The following is a 15,175-nucleotide window of genomic DNA, read 5'->3' as shown; positions in this document are numbered from 1 at the left end:
AGCCCAGCGGTAACCTCTTTAAGTAAACGAGACCACGAATCGACCGTCCGCCTCCCCTTTCTCGAGTGCCTGCAGACACGCCTCGATTTCCTCCAACTGGGCTTCAATGATCATAGGCTTGACTCGGCCATCGCGCACATACTGCAGTGCTTTGCACGCATCCTCCATCGTACCGGTGCTACTGCCAGTAAGGCGAACTCCACGAGCCACAAAGTATTCTGGGCCAATAGGGAAGTGCATCTTATTAGGTGCTGGTGGAATGTTAGCCCGTGGTGTAGCCCGGAGGTACCATCGTAGCTTACTGATTCCAATGCAGACTATAATCCCCATTTTGCGGACATATGTTAGGGCCTGTTCATAAGCCCTGGTACTAGAGCTAACCACAATCACTCCATGAGGTCCTCCGCCAGTTACACGAGTGACATCTGCTGTCAAGTCCTGCAGGATACCTGTCAGCTACATTCCTCTAAGGTCAGCAGTCTGCATACCCGTGTCTCCATGAAATCAATGTATGAAGTGACCCCCAGTCTGCTACACAGCTCCCGTTTGCTTGGGCCTGTGTCTATTCCCAGGACCTGTAAGTCATTCGCCTTAGCGTATTGTACTGCCCTGGCAGTAGGTGAGCGTTCATGGACCCGTTGATTCACGTTTGGAGACATCTCACAGATGACCCAGCCCACCTCCAGCTCCAACGATTGCTATCCACTGCCCAGAAGTGAGACCGGCAGTGCGAATGGCTCTATATGCTGTTGTGCCTGAAATGCCGGCTCAAGTTAGCATAGGCACACCCACATGCGATCCTTTAAATCATACCAGCACACAAGGTCGGTGCAGCTTCGGCTGCAGAGATATCTTCAGAGATACGCATGAGATACTTCGAATTGACAATCGTGTATTCTGCAATGTCTCAGTGGTGCCTAGGATGTAGGACGTGGATTTTCGATGGGGTAGTACCTCCCCAGCATCCCTCCACATCCTTCCCACTCAGCTTCCTCGAGTCGCATAGCTGCTCATTCCCTCCTTGGCACATATCACAGTTTAGACAGACATCAAATATCCACCGGTGGGCGACTCGGTCTCCCATGTGCCATTTTGAAGTATCTACATCCGGCCCAACAGCGACAATATGTCCAACACCCTCATGGCCACAGACGTCTACCTTCCGTTGAAGATAAGGGATAGTCCGTCGCACGAGGTGCAGATCTGTGGCACAGATACCGGTCGCCTGAATTTTTACAACAACCTCTGAGCCAGTTGGTGTTGGCATGGGGCGTTCTTCGAGTTCAATGTGTTGGGTATCAATGCAGACAGCCACTTTGCGAGTGGCTGGGACATTGGTAGTCATACTGGACGATGCTATGTCTGCTAAGTTGGCCTCCACCTTTGTTTGACAGAAAATGAATCATAGATAGCCTCTTAATCAAGACCATGCTCGAGCCGGGAAACATTCTTAAGGACAGCAGGGAAGCAGCCATCCGGCTGAGATGAGCCGAGTGCGGGGTCCCCGCAAGTGGTGAATGAATCTCCTGATTCCTTGAGGGAGAAGTGATCGACAGTCAACCAGGTTGCAAAGGTCGGTTGCAAGTGCAGGTGGCAAGGTAGGTTGCAAGCCAATGCTTGGAAATCCCGGACCGCACTTACATTATGGGAAGCATGTTGTCAGTTTCCTCAACTACATGGCAATATCCGGATCAAATGCTTTGGCTCTAATGTTATGGACTGCGCCTGCCCTTGCCATCCGATGGCCGATAGATCTTCAAACTACAAACATCCCTTCAAATTCCAGCTATAAAATGCTACGCCACGTTTTCCTGAGTAAAGTACTAGGTAATCTAAGTTTCTCCCACCCCTTATAGAGCAGTTGTTCTCAAACGTGGCTCTGCAGTGGCCTCTTCCATCTTTTCAGCATCGTGGCTGAACAGCCATTCTCGACGCAGCTCGTATCCCCAGAAGATCGGACTAGACGGACTATCGTGTCGCATAAGCTCATCTCGCTCGCACTGCTCTTCACCATCATCGACATGCAAGATGTATTGGTGCTCTCGCGTCTTAGATTGAATCAAGGACGCTCTGGGGCTGCGGATACGCTCATAGCGCTTCAAAGCGCTTGTGATATCGGTATCCTCAGCCAGAGCCCTGCAAATTGTGGCAGCATCCTCAGCCGCCTGGGCAGCTCCTTGCGCCAGATACGGTAGCATCGGATGGCAGGAATCTCCCAAAAGGCAAGCCTTACCTGACGGATGAATCCACGTGGAAAGTGCCGGAAGGTCGCATAATCGCCATTTCATGAAGGACTTTGTCAAACGACATAACTTCTGCACACGGGGCTCCCATCCGGAGAATCTGGCGCAAAGCTCCTCATTATCGCCCTCCACAACCCAAATCTCATCTGTCGTCTCTCCTTTCGATGTCGCACACACAACGATGTTGTACAGCTCACCATCTCGTATAGGATAGCCAACGAGGTGGGCATCTGGCCCACACCACGACGTTGTTTCCGGGTGCGTGATGAGACCGGCAAGATCCAGGTCGGCCAGTAGATCCTGACCGGGTATGAGGATCCGATATGCAACATCGCCCGTGTCTCGAGGATGGTCTGGCTGACTTGTTAGAAGCGGTCGAGCTGTAGACTTTATTCCTGTGGTTTTCATCAGCAGCAGTTGACCAACATGCAAATGATGAAGTCTTACCATCTGCACATATTATGAGGTCAGCTTTCCATTTCTCCGAATCTGCTGTGACAGCCATTGGAACGCTGAAGTCATAGGAGGTCACATGTCGATTCTTATGAATGACAACACCGGCTTCGATCGCGACGGCTAGTAAAGTTGCATGCAAATCAGCACGATGGACCAAATAATACGGTGCACCGTGACAAGCGATCATATCCTCAAACTTGATTTCAGTTATTGTCGATCCATCTTGCCATCGACGAAAATGATATCCTTGGCAGACACATTTTCGCATCTTGTCAAAGTCAACCCCCCATCGGCGTAGAAGGCGAGTGCTGTTGGGTGGGATGCGGATACCGGCACCGGCCTATTCATGGGCGCATTAGCTAATCTTGCTCCAGGAAGAAGTGAGCGATTATATTCTTGCCTCTTTGAATTCAGCAGATGCATCGAGAAGAGTTATTCGGTGCCCATCTTGGCGCAGAGCCAAGGATGCAAACAGACCACCAAGTCCAGCACCCACGATCAGGATGTTCAAGGGTTCAAATTTCAGAGACATTGTAGTGTTAAGAGGGCATTTCACTGATCCATGCTACAGTAGCTATCTGTCGTGGTTTTATGAAAGATCTCATGGGTGAGTTATTGCGACAACCTGCAGCACTGGTTGGTGTCCTGGCAGAAGTCCTCGGATAGGGGAAGCAGGCATCCGGGTTCGACATGAATACCAAAAAGGAAGACCGCAACGCTTGCGCCCCGTCACTATGGCTCATCTGCTACAATTTGAAAATTTACGATCCTGTCAGCTGACCTTTGCTCAAAATATGACACAGCCGAATCAAGCCACCAAGTCTGTTTTGAGTGGGATCCGTGCTCTCTCCCTCTCGCCTGCTATCAGGGAGGTGCCGCACCTACCATATAGAGACTGGGACCTGTTAAAAACGCCTTCTGCTAACCGATCCACCTAGCTTGAGAAGACAAATGCCATATCATCTTTGTCGGAAGGCAACACCACATGTGGTTATGGATTAGCAGATGTATCTTAGCAACGTCGGGTCAGTACATCATACTTAGTAGTATGATCCGGGTTTTCCAGTCCAATAGCTCATTTTTATGAGCAGCAGTATAATGAGACACGAGAATATGAACGGTGGATGGAGACAAGAATGGATACGTACACCCACTTAAAGGCCGGGCGATAACCGATCGCTTGTATGCTTTCCTTGCATTTCTATCGATTATCATAGCTAGTTCCAACCCTACGTTGACATACCTGAGCCCTACAAAGAATGGGGAGGTGACTGAATATGCCCGACTCCCTCCCGGCCGCGTGCCCGCCGGCAACGCTTGACTGAGCTTTTCGATACTGAAAATTTCAAGTGCTGTTTCTTACTCTTATCCTCCTGTCACGCTTTCATGTGCATAGTATACATAGCTATAGCGCTAGCAAGGCTGCTTTGGGATTCTCGCTCCTTAGCTGCAGGAAGTGCAACAGCTGTGGATGCCGACCTCTGAGAACTTTGCGAAGAAAAGAGAGTGATTGAATATGCCTGACTCTTCCTCTCAGCCGCGTACCCACCGGCAACGCTTGACTAGGCGTTACGGTAGGGAAGCCTTCAGGTGCTTTTTGTTACTATTGTTGACCTGGGAAGCTTTTTTCTACTTCTTAACGATAGGAATGGTGTTTGCAAAGCTGATTTCAAATCTTGACCCCGTTAATTGAATCAAGTGCTTCAGCTGTGAATCGATAGTCACTGTGTCATCCAACCTTTTCGGGTATTTTCTGTGTCAATCGATGCTATGCTCATCTAATCAGCCCTGAACGACTCTGAGAAGACTATACTTGCGGTGCAACGTATTTGACTTTACAATTGCCTGAGAAGTTTCTCTAAGCCAGCTTGTTAACTTCCAGCGCAGTGGCTACGCAGATTGATAGGCTTTCATTCACTATTATTCCGATCATAGTATAGGCAGAAGGCAGATGTCGCTGCGCTTTCTATTAACGATAAATATAATACAAAGAAGTTTTTCTTTTCCTTTGATTTCTTTTTTTTTATTCTTTTTTGTTCTTTTCATTGCCTTTTCATACATATAATATCTTTAAGTAATCTTTGGAATTAGCTCCAAGTGAGGTATTCTTGTGCGGTACCCTCAAACAGAGAGCTTCTATCCCCTACTCTAAAGATTCGGATTCTGGGCTTCGGAAAATAGTCGATATGTACGTTCCTATAGGCCACCACGGCAATACTTTCAGCTTTTGAGCTGATAGTCCAACCAACAATGCGGTCGCATCCTGCCTGCATAGTCTTTGGTATCACTTCCATGACGCGAGGCATGGTTCCATACAGTTCGTCTACCGGCAGTGCGATTTGTATGGCAATTGTTTTAGGTCAGATGCTATCATGTCCGTATCCGGCTTGTAAAACATGGCAGGAGTTGTTGGGTTCACATGTCCGCGCTGGTCATACCGGAAGACTCGATACCCGGGAACAGGACAATGTAGACGGTAGTGAATTTGTCATCCAATGACTGGAAAAGTTTTGATAACATCTACAACTGCTGGGACGCCAAGCATAGAAGCTTTGAGTGAATGCAAGTCTATCCGAGGTTCCGGGTGCATGCATCCGCCGATCCCCCTCCCTTTGCCGGTCGAGCTGTCTTAGCCTTCAATCGGGCTATCACCCGCCACTTCATATGCTTTCTGCGGATCGATTCTTCCTGGATAGCCTATCGCTCAGGTATGGAGAAACGCTTAGCTAGCCGTCGCGTTCCTGATGAGTTGCGGAAACGTACTTTCGCGAGCTGTGACACCTGCCGGAAGGCAAGTGGCGACCTCACCCTGCCTGGCTGGCTCTTCTCCAGTCAGAATTATGCTAACCACAACGTATTAGCGCCGCTGCAAATGTATTCGTCGCGGAGGCTCAGATCAAGGCTGTGTCGCTTGCCAACGATCTGGCATCCCGTGCGTATCCAGCTATCAGCGAAAGACCCGACTGTACGGAAGTGTCGAGACCATCCGCGATCGGTATGCCGTGCTGATCCTCCCTGGATTTACTGTCAGGCTGACTAACACTCTTGTAGGATTCACTGTCTTGAAGCAATCGTTAAGGGGGCGTTTCCGGGTGAGCCCGTTGATAGTATTTCTGCTCTGTTAGAGCTGGGCCGGAAAGCCGGCTATGAAATGCCCAAGCTGGACCTTCCACAACAAAATGAGAATGAGCAGAGAGTTGAGCTGCGGAGCCCAGAACGCGCCTATCAGACCCTGACATGCGCTAGCAATAGTAACGATCAGCCAGGGTGTATCAGAACCAGCCAGCGCCCACCGCAGCTGGTCAAAGACAGCCGTGGCCATAGTCATTACATCGGGCCGTCAGCATCCCTTGCTTTCTTTGCGGATCTTCGCAGCCTAGTATCGGAGCAACAGCCTTCCTCTTGCTTCGCTGCAGATATTCTGACAGAGTCTCTCGAAGCTCGACAAGATTCGAGTCGCTTGTCACCGTCAGCAGTGAGTACAGACATGACACCAGTTGCACGCGATGAAGAATTATCGCTTGTCAAGGCACAGCTGCAGGAAATGCCCCGGGATTGTCTGCTGGCAATAATACATGCCTTCTTTCACTCTGTAAATTCAGATTTCCCACTAATGGACAGGGGATACTTCTTTAACAAGCTTGAGTCCTACATCTATCCCATCGGCCCCGCTGAGGGATTAGAAGATGGTTGGGTGGCCTGTATCCATGCTGTTCTCGCCTTTGGCTGCTGGATCCTGGATGATGACGCTAGATTCGAAGCCGATGAACTAAGCACGCTAAGGTCTCGCTGCTGGAACTTCGCTCGAGGAGCTTTGGCTGGCTTATTGACCTCGTGTACAGTCTCCAATATCCAAGCCCTGTTGCTTATGGCACTCTTCCTGCACAACAACAATGATCGGAATGCAGCGTGGACCCTAACTGGTAGTGCTGCGAGGATTGCTATTGCTTTAGGATTGCATCGCAGCGATATCGACGAGAGCCTTCGCCTAACAGAACAAGACTCCAGAAGGCGAGTCTGGTCTACGTTATTTACATTTGAGCAATTTCTCTGCTTATGTTTGGGCCGCCCAAGTGTGATCGACAGTCGGGAGGTAACCCTGGGACCTGCTCCCGAAGACTCTGCTACTGCCCTTCTCGGTCATCCCAGCCATCACCAGGTGGCAACCGACCTTCAACAACAAGTCAGTCGGCTCCGCGATGCGATCGCTTTCTTGCATCGGCCTGCTTCACCTGTATCATCCGCTGATACGCAATGTACTGATCCAATATTACTCTTGAGTAACCTTAAAACCTGGGAAGCTGAGATACCAACCTATCTCGTTATACCATCCGATATCTTGGATGCGTGCACCACCCCCTCGGCGGCAGTGCTGAAAGCGTTCGTCCCCGGATATCCACCGGACCAACTACGACCAACGGTTCTCCTCCAGTTAACCTATAATAACCTCCTTATTCAACTTACACGGCCATATTTGCTTACAGTAATTTCGATGAGCCGAAGGCAGAACCCGAAGCAGCAGTACCCTTGGACTCTACCGAGAGATAGTTTCCAAAACGTGCAGAAGAGCGCTGAGCACCTGGCGTCTAGCTGCGTCACAGCAGCGATGCACATTGTTAACCTTCTCGTCCTGCTTGATTATGCCAATGGGGTCAATGGAAAGACTAGCCTGGACCTTTTCTACGGGTATTCGGCTGGAATGGTTCTGCTCCTCCGTCGGCTGTGGGTCATGCCCCCGGATCTTCCGAAGTCTTTGTGGCAGCTTGAAGGTGCAGCTCAGAAAGATGTTCAGTGCATGGTGACAAAGTTGCAGTCCATAATGCAAGTAAACGCGAAATGTCCGACAATGCAGAGATTTAATGCAGTGCTTCAAAAGTTCGACGAAGCCGTTCTCGCGAACGGGCAACTTCGGGAGCGAGGTGAGAATGATGAAGTCGCACCGTTGGGCTTGGCACAGGGGGCAGGAATTGACCATGTGCCCTCACAGCTTCGCATGCCTTGCGTCGATAGTGTTAACAGCAACCTGGATGGTACTGCTTCGGATAGCCCGAGCCTGTGGCAAGAGTCTTTGCAGACGATCACGCAGTATAGTCTCGACTGGAGCAACTTTGAGCAGTTCCTTGGTAGCATCAATGTGGCATAGGCTTGCATGGCTACAACAATAAATTGGCTGAATGTTCTCAAGATGGTAGCCATATGTCATGTTGGCCCCGAAATTGATAACATATTCATTCTGTCAAAACTATGCTCATTTGTTCTCTCAACCCACCAAGAATATCATGTTCGTCCAATCTGCTCAATCCATCCATGATCACTGACTATCCGCATAGTCCTGTACGTGACACAGGCTTCCTAAGTTACTGGTAGTGCTACCTAGGCATCGACACAAAAGTTCAATGTCATGGCCCGGCGGATCCTCTCTCCTTCTTTGATAAAGTCCTCGACATTGTGTCGTGCCTTGGCCCAATGTTCCCTATTAAACTGGCAGCGATGGTTGACATAGTCAATCTTGACTTTGACAGATCCTTCGTCATCCTCTTCACCCTCTTCGTAGACCCGGAACATGGTTGACTTGACAACTATGACATACCATTAGTATGTGTGTCACCGAAAGGATACAAATATCTGCCTACCTGGATCGTCCCTGCCATCGGCACACACTTCCACATTGGTGAAATGGTACTGCTGCATGTCGTCTCGCTTGCGTGCAGCAATGATGCGGTTGATGATGCGCAAGACAACACCAAACTGCGCCGGCAGGTTTTCCTTGGATTCCAACCGCCCGCGCAGCTCCTGTTCGACCTTCTTGTTCATGTGCCTCTCGTCGGTCTTCAGCTCAACGGTAAATTCCTTTTTGTCGGCTTCCACCAGCCTTCATGGCGGAATGTTAGTGGACCGAGTTCAGGGGCATTGGCTCTGAATATAGTGACTCACCATGATTCGTGCTCCTTGCGCAGATACTGGATCACCTTGCTGCGATAGTCGGTACGTCTGACGCGCGATTCGTTGTAATCGTCGGTTGGCAGGTTTCCCTTTTGCATCAGCTCGTTGACCTGGGATTCGGCGCGCCCAAGTTCAAAGGCGTTCCAAGTCTCCAGGTCATGTCTCAATTCCTGCACTTCCTTCCGGTGCTTGTCGGAGACCGGCTTGTTGTAGTAGATGAAGAGGAGACTGGGGGTGCCATAGTCACCACTCACATCCACTCCCTCTGGAGCACCAACGAACTTGTGGCCATTATCACAGGACAGGGGGGACGCCTCCATTTTTGCAAGACCGTCCGTGGACAAGAATGTTGCTGTAGATATACTTAGGCAGGATTTGGTTTGATTCGGGACAGATGCTTAAGCTTCCGATGAACTGAATGCTGGCAAGGCTATTCGAGTGAGCGATCTTTGGACTCTTTATATCTTCGTGAGTCCGACAACAGTCCCCCTTATTCAGCAGAGACAGGACCATATGGTAAGCCTGTGTCAATAATAAAGCGCTCGTGGTGCCACAACTTACTCAGACTTTTGATAAAAGCACTTGCTACCACGTCCGAGGTGATGCAGATGTGTAAGACTCCGCTGCATCCGACATCAGATTATGCTCTCCATGCACTCAACGTAAACCACCATTCTCTTCTTCTGATATTTCATGTGCATCTTCTGGCTGAGCTTGGGGCAGCTCACTGCATCTTGGAGCAGTTGCAAGATATCTTCTCAATCTCAATGTATACACATCTTGTATTCACACGAGCTTGGGCTTTTCTCCGGCTTAATGAGGGGTATTCCGGGGATTGACCAATCTATCTTTGCACTGAACAGTGTGGATGGAATCTCAGCAAATACACAGGGTTTTTTTCTAAGCTAAGTTAGTCTACTACTTATGAATATGGTCTACATACGGTCTATAATAGGATCCAAATTTATCAATTCCAAGATATTTACAAGCATCCATCCACCATAATATGCGCATGTACTACTGCAGCTTTGACCAGAGTACACTACACTGGAGCTTGCGCAACAAAGACTGTGATTGCGGATGTTGCAGAGGCCTGGCATGGTGAACAGGCAAGGCCGACGGCGGACGTCAGGCAAAGACACCATTAACAACCAACAAGTGCGGGGCTATTGCACAGCCAGTCTTCTTGTCCAGGGTTGACAACGTAAAAAGCTTAAGCGGTACGATCTGGTCGAAAGCGACAAGGAAGGCTTGGCGGAAACATCATTCGGCGATTAGAAGCAGCTAATCTGTTACGTGGAACGGAGGCCCATGCTCACAATGGCTACTTATAATGGTTGCATCTGATGCACGAAGTATAAGCGACTGCAGCATGACGGCTTCTTACTACCTCAACCGCACCACATCTTCGCTACGGCCTAATCGGGCAATCTCAAATCTGTCAGCGTTGTTTCCCAATTTGCATCAGATAGCCCGTCAGCAAACAGCCAATACCCAGCTACAAACATACTCATGTACTCTTTGAGATGCTTGTGGAAGCGCCCTTCTTGAGTGAGAGCTGAATGTACATTGCACGCTCTCCAGTGCATGATTCAAGATGACACTGTTGTGAAACTCTTGCTTTAGGGGTGATATTAGTATGTTTAAAGATAGTGATACTTCCTACTCAAAGTTGACTGTCCGCAGCGCCACTGGCTTGAATGAACTTAATATCGTCAGTAACCTACCTGCACTGCCCATGAGTCATGACTCCTCGGTCCAGTGCATGAATGCGCCATTCCCTCATAGCAGGATTCAAGGGTGTAGTCCACCAACGAGCAGCAAATTGCGAAACAGCCAGCCTCTTGCCAATCCATGGCCTCCTTGCATCGGCTCACTGTGTGAGTCAGGCGCACGTCACGACGGGGAAGTTCTATAACTGGAGATATTTGCCACTGGTACACGATAGACACTGTCAAAACGAATATAGTCACCGATGGGAAAGGTGGGTCCACGGACAAGATCGTGCGTGAGGCTGCAAAGTGCTCGCTCGCTATGAGTCAGGGCAAGAAGGGAAGCGCCGCCGATTCCGGGGATCCGCCAGATGGGAGCACGTGGCATGGATGGGGGAAAATGGGATCCAGGCCCATTGGGATCATAACTAGTTTGGCTGGAGCTGTCACGGGTCGGCAAACCGGGCTGTAGACGAACGAGTCAGATCGGCTTCGTAGGCTTCTTCAGAAACTTCGATTTCTCCAGGTTTGACAAATTCAACGGGAGGCAAGCCGGAGTGCTTCCAAGGAGCCCCGAAGTATCGGCAGGCGCCATGCCTCAGAGACCAAAACCTTAACCTGATTGGGCAAGGCCTCCGTCTGGCCACCAGCCCTAACCAAGAACGCCGAGGGAAAAGGCGGAAAAGTGGAAAACCTTGAGATGGGGAACCTGGAATCCGCCACCGCGTCGCTGCATAAGGTTTAGTGGCTACGATTCTCCCTCCGGCGGCCGGACTGCATAGGAAAAGAGGGGACGCAAGTTGTATTTCCGGGGCTGAGCTTAATTTGATCCTCATGCTTCCCCCAGGTCCGGTGCCGGACCAGCATGCCGCTGCTGCATCTTGTGCAATCGAGGTCTAAAAAGAGTGCAGGATGTTCGTCGATCATCTTTAGATGGTCCCTGGACGTTTTTTTAGCTCGAATAGAGTCTTTTTGTGCCTGAACGCTGCATGGTGCGACCGGTGGAGCCGCGAGGCCCAGCAGGAGCCCGATGTCGGAGCAGGATTCTGCGGGCGGCAAAGTTTGTGTCACACCAGCAGAGATTGCATTGAGGCGCCCTCTGATTTGCCAATGCGACCCTTCTATTAACTAAGAAAAACCTCCTCGCCATGCGTCAATGCTTTTCAGGCCGTGGCCATATATGGTTGACGCCCGCGTCGTGCGGGCGTGCCTGGGTTTAGTTCCGCTACTCCTTTACTTGTCGTTGTTGCTGCTGCTGCTGCCGCTGAGAATTGAGATTTGAGACGGGTGCTTGTTCAACACTTTTTCCATCCATCTCATTCTACTCGTGGAGTCAGCCTGCCAACCGTCCCTAAAGAGCAACCATGTCGACCTTGGACGTGAAGGATATTGAGAATGGACCGGCTCGCCGGGTCGAGGAAGAGGGGGGCATGTGGGAGAATGATATGGAGAAGACGCCTTCCGTGGAGAGGGATCCTTTTGGAAATGAAGCTGTGGGAGAGGTTCACTATAAGACTCTCGACTGGTGGTATGTTTGAGCCCCGTGAACTATACCCGACCGTTGATACTAGGCGGCATATACTTGATGGCAGAGACTAACCAACTATTCTTTCTCGTTTATAGGCAATCTGGCATGCGTATGCTCTCCTCCACTTTGCTATCAATATTGTCTCTTTGTGCATGTAACCTAACATCCTTTCTCTCCAGTGATGATCGCCGAGACTGTATCCCTGGGTGTTCTGTCTCTGCCCGCCACCGTGGCTGAGGTTGGCCTGATTCCGTAAGTAGCATACGATCGCGTGCCTTCAACGTCGCCCGCCCAGTCTGTCGCTAACCAGTAATGCAATCAGTGCCATCATCCTCATCGTAGGCATGGGCATCATTGCCACCTACTCCGGCTACGTCATTGGACAGTTCCGGGCCAGATACCCCTTCATCCACAGCATGGCGGATGCCGGCGAGGTCTTGTGTGGCCGCTACGGTCGCATGTTCACGGAATTTGCTCAGCTGGTGTTCTTCATGTTTGCATCTGGCAGTCACTTGGTGACCTTCACCGTTATGATGAACACCCTTACCAACCACGGAACCTGCTCTGTCGTGTTTGGTGTCGTCGGCTTGGTGCTTTCCTTCGCCTGCTCTCTTCCTCGTACCATGAAGAACGTTTCATGGCTGGCTGTCACTTGTCAGTATCTCATTGGGTTCATCCCCAGTTTCCTTATATTGTGCTAACACTTCCACACAGCCTTCCTCAGTATTTTCACGGCCGTCTTGATCACCATGATTGGTGTCGCCGTTGAACATCCGAACCCTCCGCCCATGCAGCTTACCCGCTCAACTTCTTTCGTCAAGGGTTTCTCGGCTGTCACTAACATCGCTTTCGCCTACTGTTCGTCTCCCTTTCCTATGTCCACTGTCATCCGGTTGCATCTGAGTAACTAACCCCTTCTCCAGGTGGTCACCCGGCCTTCTTTGGTTTCATCGCCGAGATGAAGGAACCCAAGGACTTCCCCAAGTCCCTCTGCATGTTGCAGGGTTTCGAGATCGTCTTCTATACGGTCGCCTCCGCCGTTATCTACCGCTACGCCGGTCAGAACGTCACCTCTCCCGCCCTGGGCTCTGCCGGTATCGTCGTTCGCAAGGTCGCCTACGGCATTGCCATCCCCACCATCGTCATCGCGGGTGTCGTTCTGGGACACGTGGCCATCAAGAACGTCTATGTCCGTCTCTTCCGCGGCACGGATGTCATGCACAAGCGCAGTGCCCTGGGTATCGGTGCCTGGATTGGGCTCGCTGCGGGCTACTGGATTATTGCCTGGGTGATTGCCGAGGCCATTCCTGTCTTTAGCGATCTCGTCAGCTTGGTCAGCGCATTGTTTGCCAGTTGGTTTTCATGTGAGTCTCCGATACAGTCTAAATTCTTCTACTTCGTCTTTGAACTCGGTCACTAATAATTACTAGTCGGTCTGCCCGGTGTCTTCTGGCTGTACATGTACTGGGGCAACTACTTCACCTCGGTTCGCAAAACGCTCCTTACTCTTGCCAACCTGGCGTTGTTCGGCATTGGTGCTACCATCTGTGTCTGTGGTCTGTGGGTCTCTGGCCTCTCGATCTCTAGTGACAGCTCTGGCAGCAGCTTTTCGTGCGCCAATAATGCCTAATTTGGGTCATGAGCTACTGCTTCCTCATGACCGGGTTGTATATATGTATAGATTTGTATTATAGATAGACTTTTATTTAATATACCCCTTTGCGTTCGTTGTTCACTACCGGATTCGTACATATATATGCGCCAAACCAACATATTAAAGCTATTGCCTAGTACTTTTTCCTGGTCTTGACTAATTTTTCTCAAGGTTGATATCAACAGGATTCTGTTAGTTTCTTTCCTCCAGGCCGTGCTTTCAGTGGATCAAAGCCAGTATCAATTGCTTAACTGAGCAAACTACCGAGGAATTTGTCCCTGTCCTAGGACAAGTACTTACGAGTCATGTGGATTTATTTCAATTGATTCGCAAGCCTGAGTAACACCGGTAAGGTAGTAGTATCATGCTACAATAAGACCACGAAGTAACTGGTACTACGAATGCTAGTGCTGCCGTTTGTTAGATAGCATGGATATATATATCCGCAACCGGTACTGTTTGAACGTGGCATAACAAACACACCTCAAGAAAACAAATGACTTCAGCAGCCAACAGTTTGTAAGATAAACTTGCAAGTTAAAACACTGGATGAGCTGGACGTCCTCGAATAAAACTCACATTACTAGTGCATGCTCTTGCATCTCCGCATCTCCGCTTTCACATGACGGGAGCACAATCCTCATCCGAGGACATACCCGCCCGTGCCGTGAGGACACTTGGCCGTCAAGGTATCTTTTTAGTCTCTCTGGTGGTGTTGGATCACGAATTTCTATTTGGCGAAAGTGACTTCCCCCTGTAGCCAAGATGATACCATTTCAGGGACCAGTGGAAGACTATCCCTGCGAATGCTACGTTACATCACCTTTGCGCCACAGTTGCCTTGTATGCTGCGAGCGGAAGGTGGGGCGACACGGCATTCCCGTTCATAAAATTATCCACTTTGTCATATGCACAGCACAACGCGGACGGCTAACCTCTTTTAGAAAGCGCGTCGCGCGATAACAATTCATGCCAGATATTTAGATTCGGTCTACCAGGAGTTTCACCATCTACAGTCGACCCGAGCCTCAGATCAATGCTGGTCTAATACTTTGAACAGATGATATACTGTCAAGACGAAGGGTCAAAGACATAGGGATTTGATCTATCTGATCTCAAGAGAGTGGTTGGTTGTGTGTTGGAAGAGGTGGTGGTCGTCAGAGACCACGCAGGAAGACAGGCAAAGGATCAGCTGACAGCTGCCTGGCTGCAGTGAATGTCTCAACATATACCAATATCGACAAGTCCCGACGGAAGCACACCCTAACCTGGATTCAGTTCACTTCACGGATATCACCGACATCGCCATCAGACAAGATAGCTGGAGTAGTAGCTCGTGAAAGCATCGTCAATGATGCTACCCGCCAAGAGAGCATTCACAACCTTGTGGTTCGACGCACCTTTGCCAGCAAGCATTAAAACTTGTTGATCGTCGACTTGCGGACAGGGACACGTGGGAGAAGCTGCCTCAGTAATGGTCGCGGTAGGTGGTCAGACCTCGCGACTGGTGATAGACAATCGATTAGGACACGGGACATTGGGACTGCCATGACATTGTTGGAGCCGCCGGCCAGGATGGTGCGGGCTTGTTACTTAAGTGGCCACCGAGGTAGCGGGCTGTGTAGTTGCTGAAGACGAT

The 15,175-nt window shown here is 50.1% G+C and overlaps 7 protein-coding genes across 7 annotated transcripts; 4 read left to right on the top strand and 3 right to left on the bottom strand.

The window, feature by feature from the left end:
- Positions 1 to 18: 18 nt before the first annotated feature.
- On the bottom strand, positions 19 to 1,345 carry BDQ94DRAFT_162166 (zinc-dependent alcohol dehydrogenase; the record flags this gene model as incomplete). The annotated part of the gene is made up of 5 exons (XM_026769498.1): positions 19 to 438; positions 489 to 609; positions 665 to 755; positions 814 to 897; positions 955 to 1,345. The coding sequence occupies 5 exons, from the start codon at positions 1,343 to 1,345 to the stop codon at positions 19 to 21; spliced, it is 1,107 nt and encodes a 368-aa protein (XP_026622222.1).
- Positions 1,346 to 1,850: 505 nt separating this feature from the next.
- On the bottom strand, positions 1,851 to 3,231 carry BDQ94DRAFT_162165 (salicylate hydroxylase; the record flags this gene model as incomplete). Its single annotated transcript, XM_026769497.1, has 3 exons — positions 1,851 to 2,638; positions 2,691 to 3,039; positions 3,100 to 3,231. 3 exons carry the CDS (start codon positions 3,229 to 3,231, stop codon positions 1,851 to 1,853), a joined length of 1,269 nt encoding a protein of 422 aa, XP_026622221.1.
- A 1,718-nt stretch (positions 3,232 to 4,949) lies between these two features.
- Positions 4,950 to 8,121, top strand: BDQ94DRAFT_182443 (fungal specific transcription factor domain-containing protein; the record flags this gene model as incomplete). The annotated part of the gene is made up of 3 exons (XM_026774147.1): positions 4,950 to 5,168; positions 5,561 to 5,694; positions 5,751 to 8,121. 3 exons carry the CDS (start codon positions 4,950 to 4,952, stop codon positions 7,840 to 7,842), a joined length of 2,445 nt encoding a protein of 814 aa, XP_026622220.1. The 3' UTR covers positions 7,843 to 8,121.
- BDQ94DRAFT_173986 (uncharacterized protein) lies at positions 8,073 to 8,962 on the bottom strand (the record flags this gene model as incomplete). The annotated part of the gene is made up of 3 exons (XM_026772251.1): positions 8,073 to 8,278; positions 8,333 to 8,571; positions 8,634 to 8,962. The coding sequence occupies 3 exons, from the start codon at positions 8,960 to 8,962 to the stop codon at positions 8,073 to 8,075; spliced, it is 774 nt and encodes a 257-aa protein (XP_026622219.1).
- A 652-nt stretch (positions 8,963 to 9,614) lies between these two features.
- On the top strand, positions 9,615 to 10,306 carry BDQ94DRAFT_150794 (uncharacterized protein). Its single transcript, XM_026767646.1, has 2 exons — positions 9,615 to 9,892; positions 9,962 to 10,306. Exon 2 carries the CDS (start codon positions 9,976 to 9,978, stop codon positions 10,165 to 10,167), a length of 192 nt encoding a protein of 63 aa, XP_026622218.1. The 5' UTR covers positions 9,615 to 9,892; positions 9,962 to 9,975; the 3' UTR covers positions 10,168 to 10,306.
- A 1-nt stretch (position 10,307) lies between these two features.
- Positions 10,308 to 11,052, top strand: BDQ94DRAFT_150793 (uncharacterized protein). The gene has a single exon (XM_026767645.1). It carries the CDS (start codon positions 10,412 to 10,414, stop codon positions 10,652 to 10,654), a length of 243 nt encoding a protein of 80 aa, XP_026622217.1. The 5' UTR covers positions 10,308 to 10,411; the 3' UTR covers positions 10,655 to 11,052.
- A 538-nt stretch (positions 11,053 to 11,590) lies between these two features.
- BDQ94DRAFT_150791 (transmembrane amino acid transporter protein-domain-containing protein) lies at positions 11,591 to 13,604 on the top strand. The gene is made up of 7 exons (XM_026767644.1): positions 11,591 to 11,882; positions 11,978 to 11,991; positions 12,062 to 12,134; positions 12,205 to 12,536; positions 12,597 to 12,740; positions 12,806 to 13,246; positions 13,313 to 13,604. The coding sequence occupies exons 1-7, from the start codon at positions 11,719 to 11,721 to the stop codon at positions 13,510 to 13,512; spliced, it is 1,368 nt and encodes a 455-aa protein (XP_026622216.1). The 5' UTR covers positions 11,591 to 11,718; the 3' UTR covers positions 13,513 to 13,604.
- The last annotated feature ends 1,571 nt before the right edge of the window (positions 13,605 to 15,175 follow it).

This window comes from Aspergillus welwitschiae (assembly GCF_003344945.1).
Source record: "Aspergillus welwitschiae strain CBS 139.54b unplaced genomic scaffold BDQ94scaffold_38, whole genome shotgun sequence".
Classification (NCBI taxonomy): domain Eukaryota; kingdom Fungi; phylum Ascomycota; class Eurotiomycetes; order Eurotiales; family Aspergillaceae; genus Aspergillus; species Aspergillus welwitschiae.
This window is presented reverse-complemented; position numbering and strand designations above follow the sequence as displayed.